We start from the raw sequence: 15,357 nt of genomic DNA on the forward strand, positions 1-15,357 counted from the left end.
TAATTAGTGAATGTTTGATCATAATGCATACATGTAATTTTTGAACCCTCTCATAGGGGTCTAGTTAGTAAGCCTTAGATAGAGGTAAAATGGACAGAGATAAAGTACCAGTCAATCAGCTCCTAATTGCCATGGTACAGGCTGTGTTTGAAAAATTACAGTTTGGAGCTGATTGGCTGGTACTTTATATTCATCTACTTTACCTCCATTCAAGGCTTAGTAAATAGACCACTATGAGAGGGTAACTGTACAAAGGAGTTAGTAGTCTCTGGGTGTAAACATTTAGTACTATTTTTTTCTAGCAGTAATATTCCAAATGTTAGAAATACTTTGGGGGATACTGAATAAAGGTTTAAGTTTTTCTTTCAAAAACTAAATCAGTGTAGGAGAAAGTTTAAAAAAAGTACCAGTTTTCCAAATCTTCTACTGACCAGTGCAATAATATTGAACACTCACGCTTGGGTAAAAGCTATGATCTAGCAAACCAACCCCTCCAGTGTTTCTAAAGAGTGACCTCTGGAATTCACTGAAAATAATTGAATAGTCACTATTTCAGACCTTGATATTATATTTGTAAATAAAGTAGATCAAAAGGAATTTCTCCATTTTGGTCAATTTAATATCCTAACAAAGAATTATGTTTGTAGGGTTTTTACATGTTTAATAAATAAAGTGTTCTGTTATCAGGAAAAGTCAATTTGATATCATATTGACAAAAATAAATATAAAAAAAATGTTGTCAATGTGTACATGCATTGATCATTACAGATACTGTATATACTTTTCATTTCTTTTATTTCCTTTGTTTAATTTTTTTTTTTTTAAATATTTTCAATTATCTGGAATATTATTATGCAATGATATGGCACAAAGTACAAAAATTAAATGTTAACTTTAATTTTGTAAGTTTTTCATTCTTTTATTACTTTTTAATGAAAAATCATTATTTGGTAGTTGGTGTTGTTTACTACAGTAGGTCAATTTACTGTGAATAGTAGTAAACATTTTCAAGTTAACATTAAGCATACTACAACGTGATATTATATGGTTGACCTACAGTTTTTCTTTATATGGCATTATTGTTCTTTCACATAGAGTGATCAGTTATGATAATAACAACATGGCACGCAAACCAAACAGCAGTATTTGTCAAAATAGAATTGCTTTGTTCATTTACACAAAACACTCATGAAAAACATAAATTCAATTACAAAAATACCCCTACACTATGGGGTAGATTCAAAAGTTTGAAAAGTCAGTTGGGAGTCTGTTTTTTCCTACCTAATAGACAGGAAAAAACAGACACCCAACCAACTTTTCAAACATTTGAATTCCACCCTTATTTGCCAGAAAAATCAGGACAGTATAATATTCTGTTAACTATTTTTTTTTCTATAAAATCAAATACAGTACCTTTCCACAGCTTAGAGTTACTGAGAAGATTAAGTGGCTGAATTTAGAATAACCTGTAGCCTATCAGATCATTATAAATAAGACAGCAGCGAAAGGGTGTTTCACCTCAGCAAACTCAATCTGTCCATGAATTGGCTTGGAGTGGGATGAACTATACCAACATGTTACCAATCCAAACATATAAACTTCCACAACAGCATTGAATAATATATCTATCAAACTGTTGCAGGAAAATTGTATCCATAACAGCTCTTTTAAAGCACAGTTCACACATTCATCTTGTTACAATACATCCTATGGCATATTATTTACAACCTATTGTATTATGCAGGAGTTAATTACATATGAAAATAACCATCACACTAGTACTTTTCAAAGGATTTGTATAGGATACTGGTAGTGAGGAGACCCCAGCATTTCAACTTCCCAAATCCTAACAGATGCCCAAAACTAAACTAACCCTAACCCTACCCCTACCCCAAACCCTCCCTTTCTGCAGCCTAACCATAACCTTCCCTTCTTGCAGCCTAACCCTAACCCTCCTCTTTAGCAGCCTAACCCTAAAAACCCCACAGCCTAACCCTAACCCTCCCCCGGCAGCCTAACCTTGAACCTCCCCCCCACAGCCTTACCCTAACCCCACAGCCTAACCCTAACCCTCCCTGGCATGCTTACATTTGGGATCTGACTGTCAGAATACTGGGGTCGGCATTCTAATAGCTGTCAGGATTCCGGGTCTGGTCTCCTGACCACCGGGATCCTGTATGTCAGGATGCCAACTACATCCTCTTTTCAATGTTATATAACAAGTCTACATTAAGTGGGAAACATTGTTATACATGGGTGGATCCAATCAATATGCAACATATTTTAACATAAAGCTTTTTTATGTGTCTGCACCTTAAATTTGACATAATGTGCATGATTAAGAATTGGATTAATATCATTTATGAAATGTAAAAATGTGACTTGTATAAAATTTATATTGTGACATATACAGACTAATTGCTGTTATATATTGAGTTGCACACATTTTCTACTTGCGGATCCTTACTCTTGGAGAAGTGGCTCAGGAGTGTTCAGACACAGAGTACAGAAAGGACATGCTCATATATGTTAGCTATGTCCTTTAAAGATGCTGGAATTTGATGATGACACTGCTTTTTTGCTCCAGATTTGTCTCTATGCTAGAAGCAAATTTGCATATATTTTAGGTTATGACCAATTCAAAATGTAGCTATAGAAACATAAGTGTGTTTAGCATTTTCTCAAAAGTCACAATTGTTCCAATGGATTCTAAATTAGGCCCATTGTGCCATTGGAACAAAATGGTATTTACAGCCACATTGTTCTACTACCCTAATTAGCAAAGGTAGGCTGACAAGGGAGGATGGGACATATTACTCACAAATATGGCATTGAATACATTAGCAAAATTACCATTATATCTCTAAAAACAGAAGTTCCAAATAAAGTTTTAACATTTTACAGTAGAAATACAGTACAGTCTTGTAAATGTTTTTGCTGATCAAATAGCTTTAAATAAGTATTATACTGACCTACCTAATAGTATATGAATGGATTTATTTTTAAAATTAGACTTTATAAATACTAAAAGATTTATTTTGCTTTGGCTACAAAACAGTTCAAAATAATGTAGATATTATATGAACTTAATGTATTCTACAAGCCCTAAGGGACATGTATTTATAACCAAGGGGGTTTTCCAGTTGTGAAAGCTAATAAAAAAAGCAAGTAACTGGGCAAAGCCATGTTGCCCTGCAGGTGGTGCAGAGAGATTAAGATTTGGGTGTGGTATACACAAACTATAATCTAAATCCACAATTTTTATTTAATGCACTCTCAGTTATAATTTTTATTCTATTTATTTTTGCCAACAAGATATTTCCAGTTTGCTTTTTGAGAGCTGCATATTAAAATAGTGTGATTAGCATATTTATAGTGATACTATTGATTGTTTGTGCCCGAATATTATGTAACGTTTGTATGGGAGAAAAATAATTTCTTTCCTGTACAACTGTCTATATAATTTTTTTCTTTTTGTAATATAAATTGCAGTGTAAAAAATAAAGCTGTGTAACATTTGTGGGCTACTGTACAGTATATGCAAAAGCAGACAGTATTTACCTTGCGCCCTGTACAAATATATAAATGTGTTTCCTCTCCTTTTCTTTGCTAAATATTTTTTTTAGAAACAGACTTGTTTTTTCTGCCTTGCTTCCAAGACAGAAATACTACCAAAATATTTAGAACAAATTAAACATTTGACTAATTTTAGTAGTGAAATTATCTAACAAATTATTGCACAGAGCTACTGTAAGGGTACATTTAATAAAATTAATGTTAATGTCTATTCATGATAAATACAAATGGTGGATCTATGCTCAGTCATGATATTGTGAATAAGGTTAAGTCAAATATGTAATTGGTATTGAATTTTAATTAACCATAAGAGGCAATTTTAAAATCAATAAATGGAATGTTGGGTGCAGATACACTTTATAAATCTCCAAAAGTTTCAAAATATTTCTGTAGTATTTTTTAAAATAAATCTTTAAGGTATAATATACTATAGTTCACTCATGAAATACATAATTAATTAATGTTATAACATAAGTGAAATTAGGAAAGATAAGCACTTATACAAGCAATATAGTACAAGCAAAATTTTTGTATTGTACGATACATACATTTCTGTTTAAATAAATCAGTCTTATTTATGCAGTATGAAAGAATATGAATTACATCTGTCACAAGCTATTATTTTTTGCAATGATGGTAAATGCACTTTTTTATTTAAACAGTGAATTATTTTTCATTCTAGTGTAGTATTAACATGAACAAACCAACAATTAACACCATGGCGATAATTCCCCAAGATAATTATTTGCAAATGCATTGATATGCTATGTTGTTTGCTGTTTATAACACAACACAAAAGCTGTTTTTGTAAATTATATTATTTTTGTAGATTCCTGCTCTGCCTTTGCATGTACTGTTATGTTTTTGGCATAATATTCCTAATTTTCCTTTTATTTTTTTTGCATTGTTATCCTATGGCTTATTTCTTTTTTTTCTGTTGAAATGTGTTACAACAGTGTTTTTACCGTTTGTAACTTAGTTTACTTTTATTTGTATTTTTTTACTAAAAAAGCATTAAAACAAAAGTCTAATTATTTCCATAAACAGATCTCATTTCAGACTAGCTGAAATAATTTTACAACACTGAAAAATCAGCTACCTGACAAAGAAGCAATGTTCCAATGAGATGTATATATATATATATATATAGGTAGGTAAAGTAGGCGGCACTCAGGCAGACGTTTGTTGCAGTAAAAACTGTGGTCAGTTTAATCCGACATGTTTCGGGGTAATCACGCAACAAACGTCTGCCTGAGTGCCGCCTTCTTTACCTACCAGTATACAGAGGTACCTGCCTCCAGGAGGGCACCGCAGCATATACCACTTGATAAGAGTGAGTGCCGAGCACACAGTACAATATATATATATATAATCCTACAATCAGAGGCCTATAATTATGAACTATTTGGTATAGGAAATAATGATTTTGAGTTTAATATTATTTCTTTTGAGTTTCATTTTTGGAAGCTTCAATTGCCTCACGCATGCCTCCATATTGCTGCAGCCAATTTTTTTGACCCTGTATTGAATATCATTAGAAAGAATAATTGTTCACAAAACTGACATTATCTATGGAATGTAATGGCATCTGTGTTTGCCGGAGGTGCGGAGTACAGGCCTTTATCAGATATTTTTGTAAAGGGGCAATCACAAAGCCATGCCTTGTAAGTGATTGCCCCTTTAAAAAACTGTCCGAGATTGTCCGGCTTACAGTACCTCTAAAAATCTCAGACGCCTTTACATCCTGCTCAATATCTGCATATGGTACATACTGCCACAATTCTTGATGTGTTTAACATCATTTGCTTATTACAACACATATTTTTGTGATAGTTACTGTATATTGATGGAAACTCTCAGTTAAATGCTGCTTCTGAAAATTATTATGTTTAATTTTATTTGAAAAAAAAAACCAGTTTATAAATTTGAATGTTATTTAGTTTATATATTGTGCCAATTGTTTTACTCCAATTGAGGTGTGTTTAGGTACATATTGCATGACACATGAGTGCTGTTTTCAGAAATGTCTACACACAAGCTCTCATAAACCTTTATTCTGTCTTTAGAATTTGGAATGATTGGAGATCATACAATTAAAAGTCAGCGACCAAGATCTGTTCATGAGAAAAGGGTCACCCAGGAACAAGCTGATGCTGCTAAATTTATGGCACAAACTGGTAATACGTTAGTTACATTTTTCTACTTACTGTTATCAATTTTAGCAAAACCACTGCATGCTTCCATAATTCTCTGCATATTTGTCAGTTTTTTTCTAAGCTGATACATTTTTTTAATCATTTTTTTTTCACCAGTTACAGTTCCATAAATAAAGTAGCTTTAAAGTAGACAGAGTACATCCATCTCAAATGTGGCTAACCCTGCTGTTCTACAGTCCCTTTAAACAAACAGATGTATCAGATCTGTCTGCACTCTAGACCAGAATTACCTGTGCCTATTGTGGGGATGTTTATAGAGTATAATGGTCATTCTGATGGGTGCAGACTGGAACAGTTACATCTGTAAGAAGCAAGCTTCTTAATTAATACATGTCAGTAAGCACAAAATACAAGTTGACCAAATATGAAAAGTTATCTTTTGGCATTCACAAATATATTTTTAAATATCATGACATATATTAAAATATTTGATTATGTACATGTAATAATTTGTTAAATGCATGTGGGTTTCTTCTGTATTTTTCCAACTAGGCTCTCATAGCCTTCCAACTCTCTTCACAAGTACTTACACACAAAAATTTTATGTGCTTAAAATATTCTTCCGCTATGATCAAGATGTTAATTTATTCTTAAAAAAATCTTACATACTGTATGTGTGAATGCTTAGAGTATCTGTTTCATGCAACTTTAATTTTAAGTTTACTGATTCTTTATAACAATTTTTTTGAAATTTGTAACACTGCTATAATCAATTTATTTTATTTTTAATTTGCACGTTCACGCTAAAACATTTTTGTGTTAATCCCTATCTGGGGGAATTATCTAGCACTGAAAGGGTTTTGATATGCAAAGCTTATGAGCTATGAAAACATGTACTGAATTAACAGATGGCAAATTGCATCCTTTTCTTTCACAGGGTAAGTGAAAAACATCCTAATGTAGTGAGATTTCTGAACCATCAGTATTAGATAAACATGATTGCAAAATATTCACACATTTATCTATCATACAAATAACTTTTTACATTTTTACTAACAAATAAGTACCACTCATTCATCCACAAAATTACATTTTATTTTATGTAGGTTGACTATTAAAATAGTTTCTTTTTATCTCAAATGATGTCCAGATCTGATTTGCTGTGTTATTTGTACAATTTTGTAATAATCAAATATTGATATGTTTTCTCAATTATTAGTGTGAAAACAGGAATTTACTTGCTGATAAGGCTAGAATTGCTGAGTATTAAGTAACAACTTGCACAATTATATTAACATTGTTTTAAATTGAGTTATTCAGTATAGGAGTGATACAGTCTCCACAAATTCAAGTTGTGAAAGTGTGCCCTTAATTTACATCTAGTTATTGTGATTGCATGCTTTCAAAAAATATTATTTAAATACTATTTCAAGTAAAACAATAGTATTTGTCTTATAAGCTGTGAAATGGCAACTAGGCTTTAAATGATATGCTGTTTAAAGTTTGATTTCTAATATTTGCATTAATTGCCCTTGTGAAGCACATAAATAAGGATAATATACTTAATGTTAGTACTGTAGGCCTAAAGCTTATTTTTTCATTAAAAAAAAATCACTGTAAGACAGTGGTTCCCAAGCTGTGTGCCGATGCACTCTGGGGTGCCGTGAGACACTTGCAGGGGTGCCTCAGGTTGGTGGTCCAGAACCAAAATAAATTATTTGTTGTCAAAGTGATAGGCAAAACCAGTGCTATTGGCTGCCAATTATAAATTATTGTTGAATTAGAACAACAACTATGTCCACCACCACATAACTGGACCTAAGGGTGACAATTAAGCACACTTTACATAATCTAATATAATTTTTTACATTTATCAATAAGAACCTATTGGACTATGGGTGCCTTGAAAAAACACTGATATTCTAGGGTGCCATGATTCAATAAAGTTTGGAAACCACTGCTGTAAGATAATACATATCTAATATCCACCTCTTCATAACTATGTTTCATTTGTAATCACAATCTTCTTTTGTGGTTGGTAATAATTAATTTTATGATACATGTCATTAAAAAAATCTAAGGGAGCTTTGTGATGACTCTTTAAAATTTGAGGCAAAGATTCCACAGCATGCTGGCTTTTCAATAGGGTGAGATGTATAGGTAACTGCTGTGACTGTGTGTACCTGCTGTCCACAAGCAGAAGTGAAAGGAACAAAAAGTCCACTGAAGCAGAGATGAAGACACAAGAGCAACAAGGTTAATGAAAATACAGTAAATAGAGAATTGCAATATCACACTTGCAATGTGGTTAAAAATGAGTTCCAGTAGTCAACAGAGGAAGATCCTTGAATAGTCAATGAAATGCTGTAAAAATCCAGAACTTCAAAGTAGAAATATTAATGATACAGTATATATTAAAGCTTAAAAAATACAAACATTAAAGTGATAATAATACTACTTCTATTTTTATATTACTATTATTATTATTATTATTATTATTATTATTAATATTATTATTATTTTATTTATACAGCACTTTTCTCCTAGTAGAACTTAAAGGGGACATTCAATTACCCAGCATTGATGTGATGTGCTGTTCTGGAACAGCACATTTCATCTGCTAGCATCACAAGTATTCCCTTCTGCTGGCATCACAAGTATTTACTGGTATTCCATAGATGTGAAAGAGAAAAGTTGCAATGTTAGTACTACAGTAGCTGTCCAATTTGTGAACAGCTGTGATAATTGCTGGCCAGGGTTCTGGAGAGACGTCTTCTGCACTGCTGGCTGGACTTTACACCATTAAGTTCCCACTTAGAGAGAGAGGGAGAGTGACATAGAGGACAGAAAGATCAGAGGGAGATGGAGAAATGGGGGAGAGTTAGAGCGAGAGAGGGAGGCAATGGGGAGAGAGGCAGAGAGAGAGACCAGGGGCAGAGAGAGAGAGAGAGAGACCAGGGGATAGAGGGGTAGAAGGAAATATTGGTGTCAGTGAGAGAGAAACCAGGGGAAGAGAGATAGAGCCGGGGCAGAGAGAGAGGGAGACATGTTCCTAGTTCACTATGTTCATTTTGTTCTGCTTACCTGCTCCTGTGGTGGTTGTGCAAATTGCAGTGCACCCGCTGGTCTCCAGCTGGTAAGCAAATGGTGGTGCTGTTACTAGTGCCTTACCACTTCCCCACCATGCCGCAGCCTCATGATGGTGATACAATAGGAGCAGGTTAGATGAGGTGTGAGTCTGGGAGCTCATTGGTGGCTGATCCAAATTTGATACCAGCCACAGGAACCCAGAAGTTCTGACAGATGTATGAGAAAAATCAAGCATTCAGCATGGCGCCATGTGTAGGCTGTGTTGGGGTGGGAGAATGTGCCTGACAGTATTCAGCATGCTCATTTCCTTTGCTCCAGCACAGACACTCTATCAGTTCAGGTCCAGGACTGAAGTTCCAGCAGTCCACCCCTGATGGTGGCCCTGCTGCTGGTGCATCGAGATGAATGTAATTCATCCAATCGCATTTAATGTTATTGTAGAGGATGAAGCAAGGATTTGGGGTTTCTTTTCATTTGTATAATTCAGCTTATTCAATCAACATTTTATAATGTATTATTATATTACAATTGTTTCTGAATTATTTATGTATTGCTGCAGAGGGATGACATTGGCAACTGTTAACACTTTCCTACATATACCTGTTTGATCAAAAGCATCTTAAAAGACTTTCATATCCACCATGCACTATTGATGTAGCATTTTGTATGGTACACCAATGTATACTACTCCTTGCAGATGCTACCAGGGATACATACAATATCCCGGCAGACTGGATGCCGGCTGTGACTATTCTGACAGCCGCATCCCATCTGCCAGAATCCTGGTAGTGAGGAAGTGAGTTCCCTAGTGGGCACGCTGCACTTGCCACGCATTGGGACCGATGGTTCACCATAGGTTCTATTCCCACTCAGTTGGTGGTGTGGACCCACCAACTGGGTGGAAATACTAGACAGGTGTGGGGATTCTGTTTGTTGGTAAATTCTGTCTGTTGGGATTCTGGTGTCGGTCTCCTGATAGCCAGGAACCCATCACCTGGTATATTGACTGCATCCCGCTGACAAATTTTACTGTTAAAAAAATCTGATTTCTGCATCAATGACTATCCTGCAATCTTCATCTGCTAACTAGCAGAGCTCGTTGTTTTAATCATATTGTTGAGATGCTCCAACCCTCTGAATATACTTACTTTTCATTAACCCCATTGCTTATTTCTTTATCTTATATAAATCTTTTAAAAACTCTTGTCATTTAAGTTTTCAATGTCAAGTAACTAAATAAAACAAAAAGTTATATTATAGGGCTATTTGTATTACAGATACAAATTATAAGAAAAATAACATTTGTAAAATAGATATTACTACTTACGAGTGTAGTATTTGTTAAGTGTATTTGGTAAATTGTATATTATTGATACTTTGCATACACTACTTTACTGAAAAATTATTTTACATTGGTAGTTACAAATATATTTTCTTGAGACACTGTGTGTCTCTTTCACAAAGCAGAAATTTTAATTGTGAATCAGAAGCACATGCAGACTTTGCTGATTAAAATGATAAGTGGCATGATTATATTCAATACTGTAACTTCATAAGTAGACTTGTGCATACGGATAAGACACATTTTCAGGGTGAAAATGCACAAAAAGTTTCTAAGCATTAGTAAACATGCTCATAATGGAGTGCGTTCAATTTGCCGGCTGTCAGGATCCCGGTGGTCAGGATACTGATGCCGGAATCCTGACATCCGACAATGCTACCAGCCAGAATCCCGGCAAAACAGGACTAGTCTACGACACCCATAGAATGGGAATAGATCCTGTGGTGAGTGCAGTGAGCCACCAAGCCTGATTCCCTCACAATTAGGCATGGCTAGAAAAGCTGTTTAATATGACTAAAGCGGCGATGATGGAGGATACAGCTGTGCCTTGTGTATGTACAGCAATTTGAATATACTGTATATATATATATATACATACACCAATCTACCTAGAGAAAGAAGCACACTTGTCTCTGAAATGTTGATGTTAGCACTTATTAATCATATATGCTTATTGCAAGCTCCTGAGTCTCATCGTGGTGCCCATTGCCTGTCTTGATGCATAGTTCCAACATTGTATGTACTGCCTGAAAACTTGGAAATATATATATATATATATATATATATATTTATATACATATATGAGAGATGCACTGAGAAAATCAAAGCCATGTTCGCCATTTAGCTTATAAATTTCTTTACTCAGTCAAGGAGTGCCATCTGATATTTTCTTTTCATTACATTGGTGGTCTGTCACCAGATATTGAAGGCTTAAGGGTGAATGCCCAGTTTTCAATTGTATAAGAAATATTAGTGTTATGAGACTTTTTCATGTTTGTATTACAAATTGTAAAACATAGTTTCAATGTCTTGTTTATTTTATTAGAATTTATTTTCTAAATTAACTATGAGGGTGAATCAAGGCTGTCCTTAAAATGTATGATTTTTTTTGAAGATTTTGACTTCATTTGTCAGAATAAAATTAAACCTTCCAGCAGAGGAGCAACTGAAATGTTCCGAATTCTGCCTATTGAAAATGTAGTGATAAAGTACTTTTGTGGGCAGAGAAATCTCATTTAATAATTCCTTCCATAAACAAAATCTAATTTTTTGTGTAGTTGCAAACTAAATGCTCTTAATCCATACTCAGCAAGGTAATACCCTTGAGCTTCCCAACTTTTCTGATTGGTTAATACATAAATTGCACCCTTTTGTCACCACCACATACTGAGTCCTCCCTTAAATCAGATGGAATTGCACAATAGTAGGTACTGTAAGTTGTGTCATAATACTACATTTCACAGTAACTTTACTACAAATTTGCTGTTCTTAAATTATCCTTAGTGAAACAGTTTGTTAGTTAAATAAATAAATAAAATATAAAGGGGTTCACATCATTTATTTTTACATTGTCCCCATCCATACACCTGCATAAACATCACAAGCTTTGCTCAATTTTCATTACAAACTGTGTGTTATAACTGTCTGTGCAGGTCAACTTCAGTTAGTAGAAGGGTATTTGGCTATTTAGAACAAATAATTTTGATGATTGGTGGCAAAATATTTCCATCTTAACATGATGCTACACACTGGCCATAAGCTGCTGTTAGTGCTATTATTTTAATTTGAGTCATTATCTAAATTATCTGGTTTCCCTAATTGTATATCTTCCAATCTGTACAACTCTACACCTAGAGTAGGGGTTATAGCAAACCTTGGAAAGAATGTGGAGAGATATAAAGTGGCAATTAATCAGCATCTGTCATTTTTCATACCAACCTGTAAAATGATAGTTAGGAGCTGGTTGCTTGGTGCTTTATCTTGCTCTTCTTTATCTATCTCCAAGGTTTGAAACATCTATCCCACAGTGTTTATCAATTTGAAAATACTAAACTAGAATTCCAGTGTACATTCTAAGAAATTATTAGATTTACTAATTGAAATGTGCAAGAATTAAAATAAACTAAAGCTTACATATTTACTAAGACTTTATAAGTCTATACACATTCTGTAGAACCTCAGATTAATGTTTGAAGCTATCATCATAAAAGCTACTAGTAATGTTGGCACTTGAGATCTGGAACTGTACTACTTTCAAAAAAAGAGAATATATTGCCTGTAAGTATATATATATATATATATATATATATATATATGAGCCACAGCTCCAGCACTCCTAATCCCCTTGAGAGTACTTGCTTCAGTGTCCTCCAATGAGGGAAGTATCCCAATATAGCAATACAGCAACCAAAAAGAGGCAGTACTCACAATCTTTGTAACCAGGTGGTAAAAAATTTAATACACAATTTTTACCAGCTGGTTACAAAGTCTCCAAGTGCCACCTCTCTTTGGCTGCTATATATATTGCTGCAAACAGGTTGCTGATATAAAACATAATTCTTCATATCAACCAGAAGGTCACAGTGCCAAGCTAAAAATCACTGTTGACCATGTTAAATGGGATTGTATTAAGGGCACTACACACCTAGCAATATGCCACCGAGGTGTGCGATGGCTGATACGGCCGGCAGGCGACCCGAAGGCAGGGGGAGGTGATGGGGAGAGTGAAGTTTCTTCACTCCCCCGTCACCCAGCTCCATAGCACTGCATGCTAATATGAACGAGATTGTCCATATTGGCTTGTATGGTTAAATGAGTCTGCACCAAAGGTGAATGAGTGTGGGCCGTGCATTATTCATTGTTGGTGCATACACACTTAAAGGTATGAACGATATGAACGATATCTCATATTGTGTAGTGTGTAGGGCCTATTACTCAATATGGATGGTATATTGAGTAATTCTGACTACAAATTGCCCTGCATATTTTAGATAACTTCTTCAATTTTTTGCTTGTGAGGTCTTAGCAAAGTTTTAGGATTCATTAAAACATTATTAGTTTAAACAATACCAAATAGAAAAAAACATCCTTATTCTTTAGCAAAAGATCACAGGTTATAATTTGAACTTTTCTTAATCATTTTTGACATTTGTTCTTGTAGTTACTAATACTCTAGATCATCATCATACAACATTTGCTTGTAGTACTGCTTACTTGCTTTAAACCCGTAATGTATAATAGCTATCTCTTCTAATATCAATTATAGAAGACTTTATTTGTTCTGCACACATATCTAGTCAATGGAGCAAATATTCCATAATCATTCTTTTTTTACACTTGTGGCATATATTACTTCTGCAGAGGGAAGTTTTAATATTACATAAAATGTGCAAACTTGCATTGTGGGATAGAGATTTGAAAATGCTCTTGGAAAACCTAGTCATAAAATAATAGCACATACAGTAGAGCAGTAAGTGAACTGTGGTTTTTGAATGCATTGTAATTTTTATTTTAATGCAATTATACAGTTAAAATGTAAATAATTTTCTTAACTATTAAACTGTATTGCACGCTTTGATTATGCAAGCTGTTTACCCATGGACATGTGGAATAATAAGTGGGTGGAGCTATAACAACCTGTAGCAAAATGAAAGTATCAGATTGTTGACAGCAGTACAAACTATTATGGCTCATTTAATTTTAACAATCCCTGTTTAGGAAATATTAATGTAAGAGTAGCCCAGCATGCATCCAATGCAAGCATTTTACTATTGACAATGTCACAGAATAATGGTGTTCAGTGTTTGTCCATCTGGTGACAGAAGATAGAGATGTCAAATTCACCTCTATATGACTAAATGTCACAATTCCAAATTGTCTTTAACAGTCATTTCTGCTACAAAATGACTTCTGCTATTAAAAATTACAGTTATTAGTGCACACTGTCATTTGTTTGACATTCCTTTATCTGAGTAACTACTCACTGTACTGAAGGAAAGTAATAATAACATTGATAGATGTATTTTCCTTATTGTAGTGCATTTTAATTTGTCAATCTAAAATGAATTGGCAATCACTCATAAAAAATGCAGTAAATAATATGTTTCCTTCTTGTGGGGTCAGTTTCAAAGTGGTGCATTGCATTAATACAATGTATGTGCCTGTTCCTGTTTTTATGGAACTTAACATATTTAGGTGTGCTACTTCTGCTAAGTATTGTTATTGTCTGTATAAAGTATATATATGTACAAGTATATCTATACACAAATATACTGTATCTATACGTAAGAATATCTGAAAAAATACAAGTGTCACCTCAAACTACTACTCACTAACACATGTTCATGTCCTCCTTAAGGAACTTTTATTTACCACATATTTTGTAATGAGATTAAGGTGCTGTTCGGTAGTTATTTGTTTCAAGTGTCTTTAATGTAACAATGTTTATAACTTGAAAATACAGGGCGGTGGATCATGGGCACATAACAATTGCTTAATTAGATACTACAGTTAATATGTATAAAGTGGCATCCCATTGAAAGTAGTGACAATGTTGGCAGTGTACGTTTCTGACAATCTTCAGAGTCTAAATAGCTTAATGTAGTCTTTCAACACTTCCTATGCCTGACATACCTACTCCTTCATGATCTTTTTTTACCATCTTACAGTATTCTCCAATAATGAAAACTTATTTTATAGCTTTATTTGCTATATCACTTATTCAATAGTAATTCCAAGTATTTCAGTTTATTTGTACAGTTACTGCCCCTTCATATTGCTTCAGATTGTCACATTATGGTACTAGCGCATGCAGTGAGTACTAGATCAGATTATGTAGTGTACCTTGAGTGAAACTGCTCTGCATATACACCTATACACAGTATGTACACAGTACTAGCATGTTTGTGTAATTATGAAAAGATTCCTATTGAGACACAGACACGTACTCCTGAGAAATCAGTACTATTTGTGGGTGGTCAGACATTAAGGGTGGTTCAAATTCACTAAGAATAATGACGATCATCAGTGCTAGTCAGTGGCAAATGCAGGATTTCTAGAGGGGGGTTTCCAAATGTAATCCACAGTCTACCACTCTACAGAACATGGAATACAGTATTAATATGTAAAACTATAGATGGTCTATAGTATAGACTGTATCAAACATTTAAATAAAAGAAATAAGATAAGTGGGCA

General features: G+C 34.1%; 1 protein-coding gene across 5 annotated transcripts in view; it reads left to right on the plus strand.

Moving 5' to 3' along the window:
• ADGRB3 (adhesion G protein-coupled receptor B3) overlaps positions 1–15,357 on the plus strand; it is a 1,362,616-nt gene that overhangs the window by 380,065 nt on the left and 967,194 nt on the right. For 4 of the 5 annotated variants that reach the window (XM_063916752.1, XM_063916755.1, XM_063916754.1 and 1 more), the window contains one exon: positions 5,643–5,753. The exons of the other annotated variant lie outside the window; for it this stretch is intronic. In XM_063916752.1, the coding sequence (XP_063772822.1) occupies positions 5,643–5,753 (111 nt within the window). The remainder of the gene's footprint in view (positions 1–5,642; positions 5,754–15,357) is intronic. 5 annotated transcript variants of the gene reach the window in all.

The sequence above is a fragment of the Pseudophryne corroboree genome, chromosome 4 (genome assembly GCF_028390025.1).
Source record: "Pseudophryne corroboree isolate aPseCor3 chromosome 4, aPseCor3.hap2, whole genome shotgun sequence".
NCBI lineage: Eukaryota > Metazoa > Chordata > Amphibia > Anura > Myobatrachidae > Pseudophryne > Pseudophryne corroboree.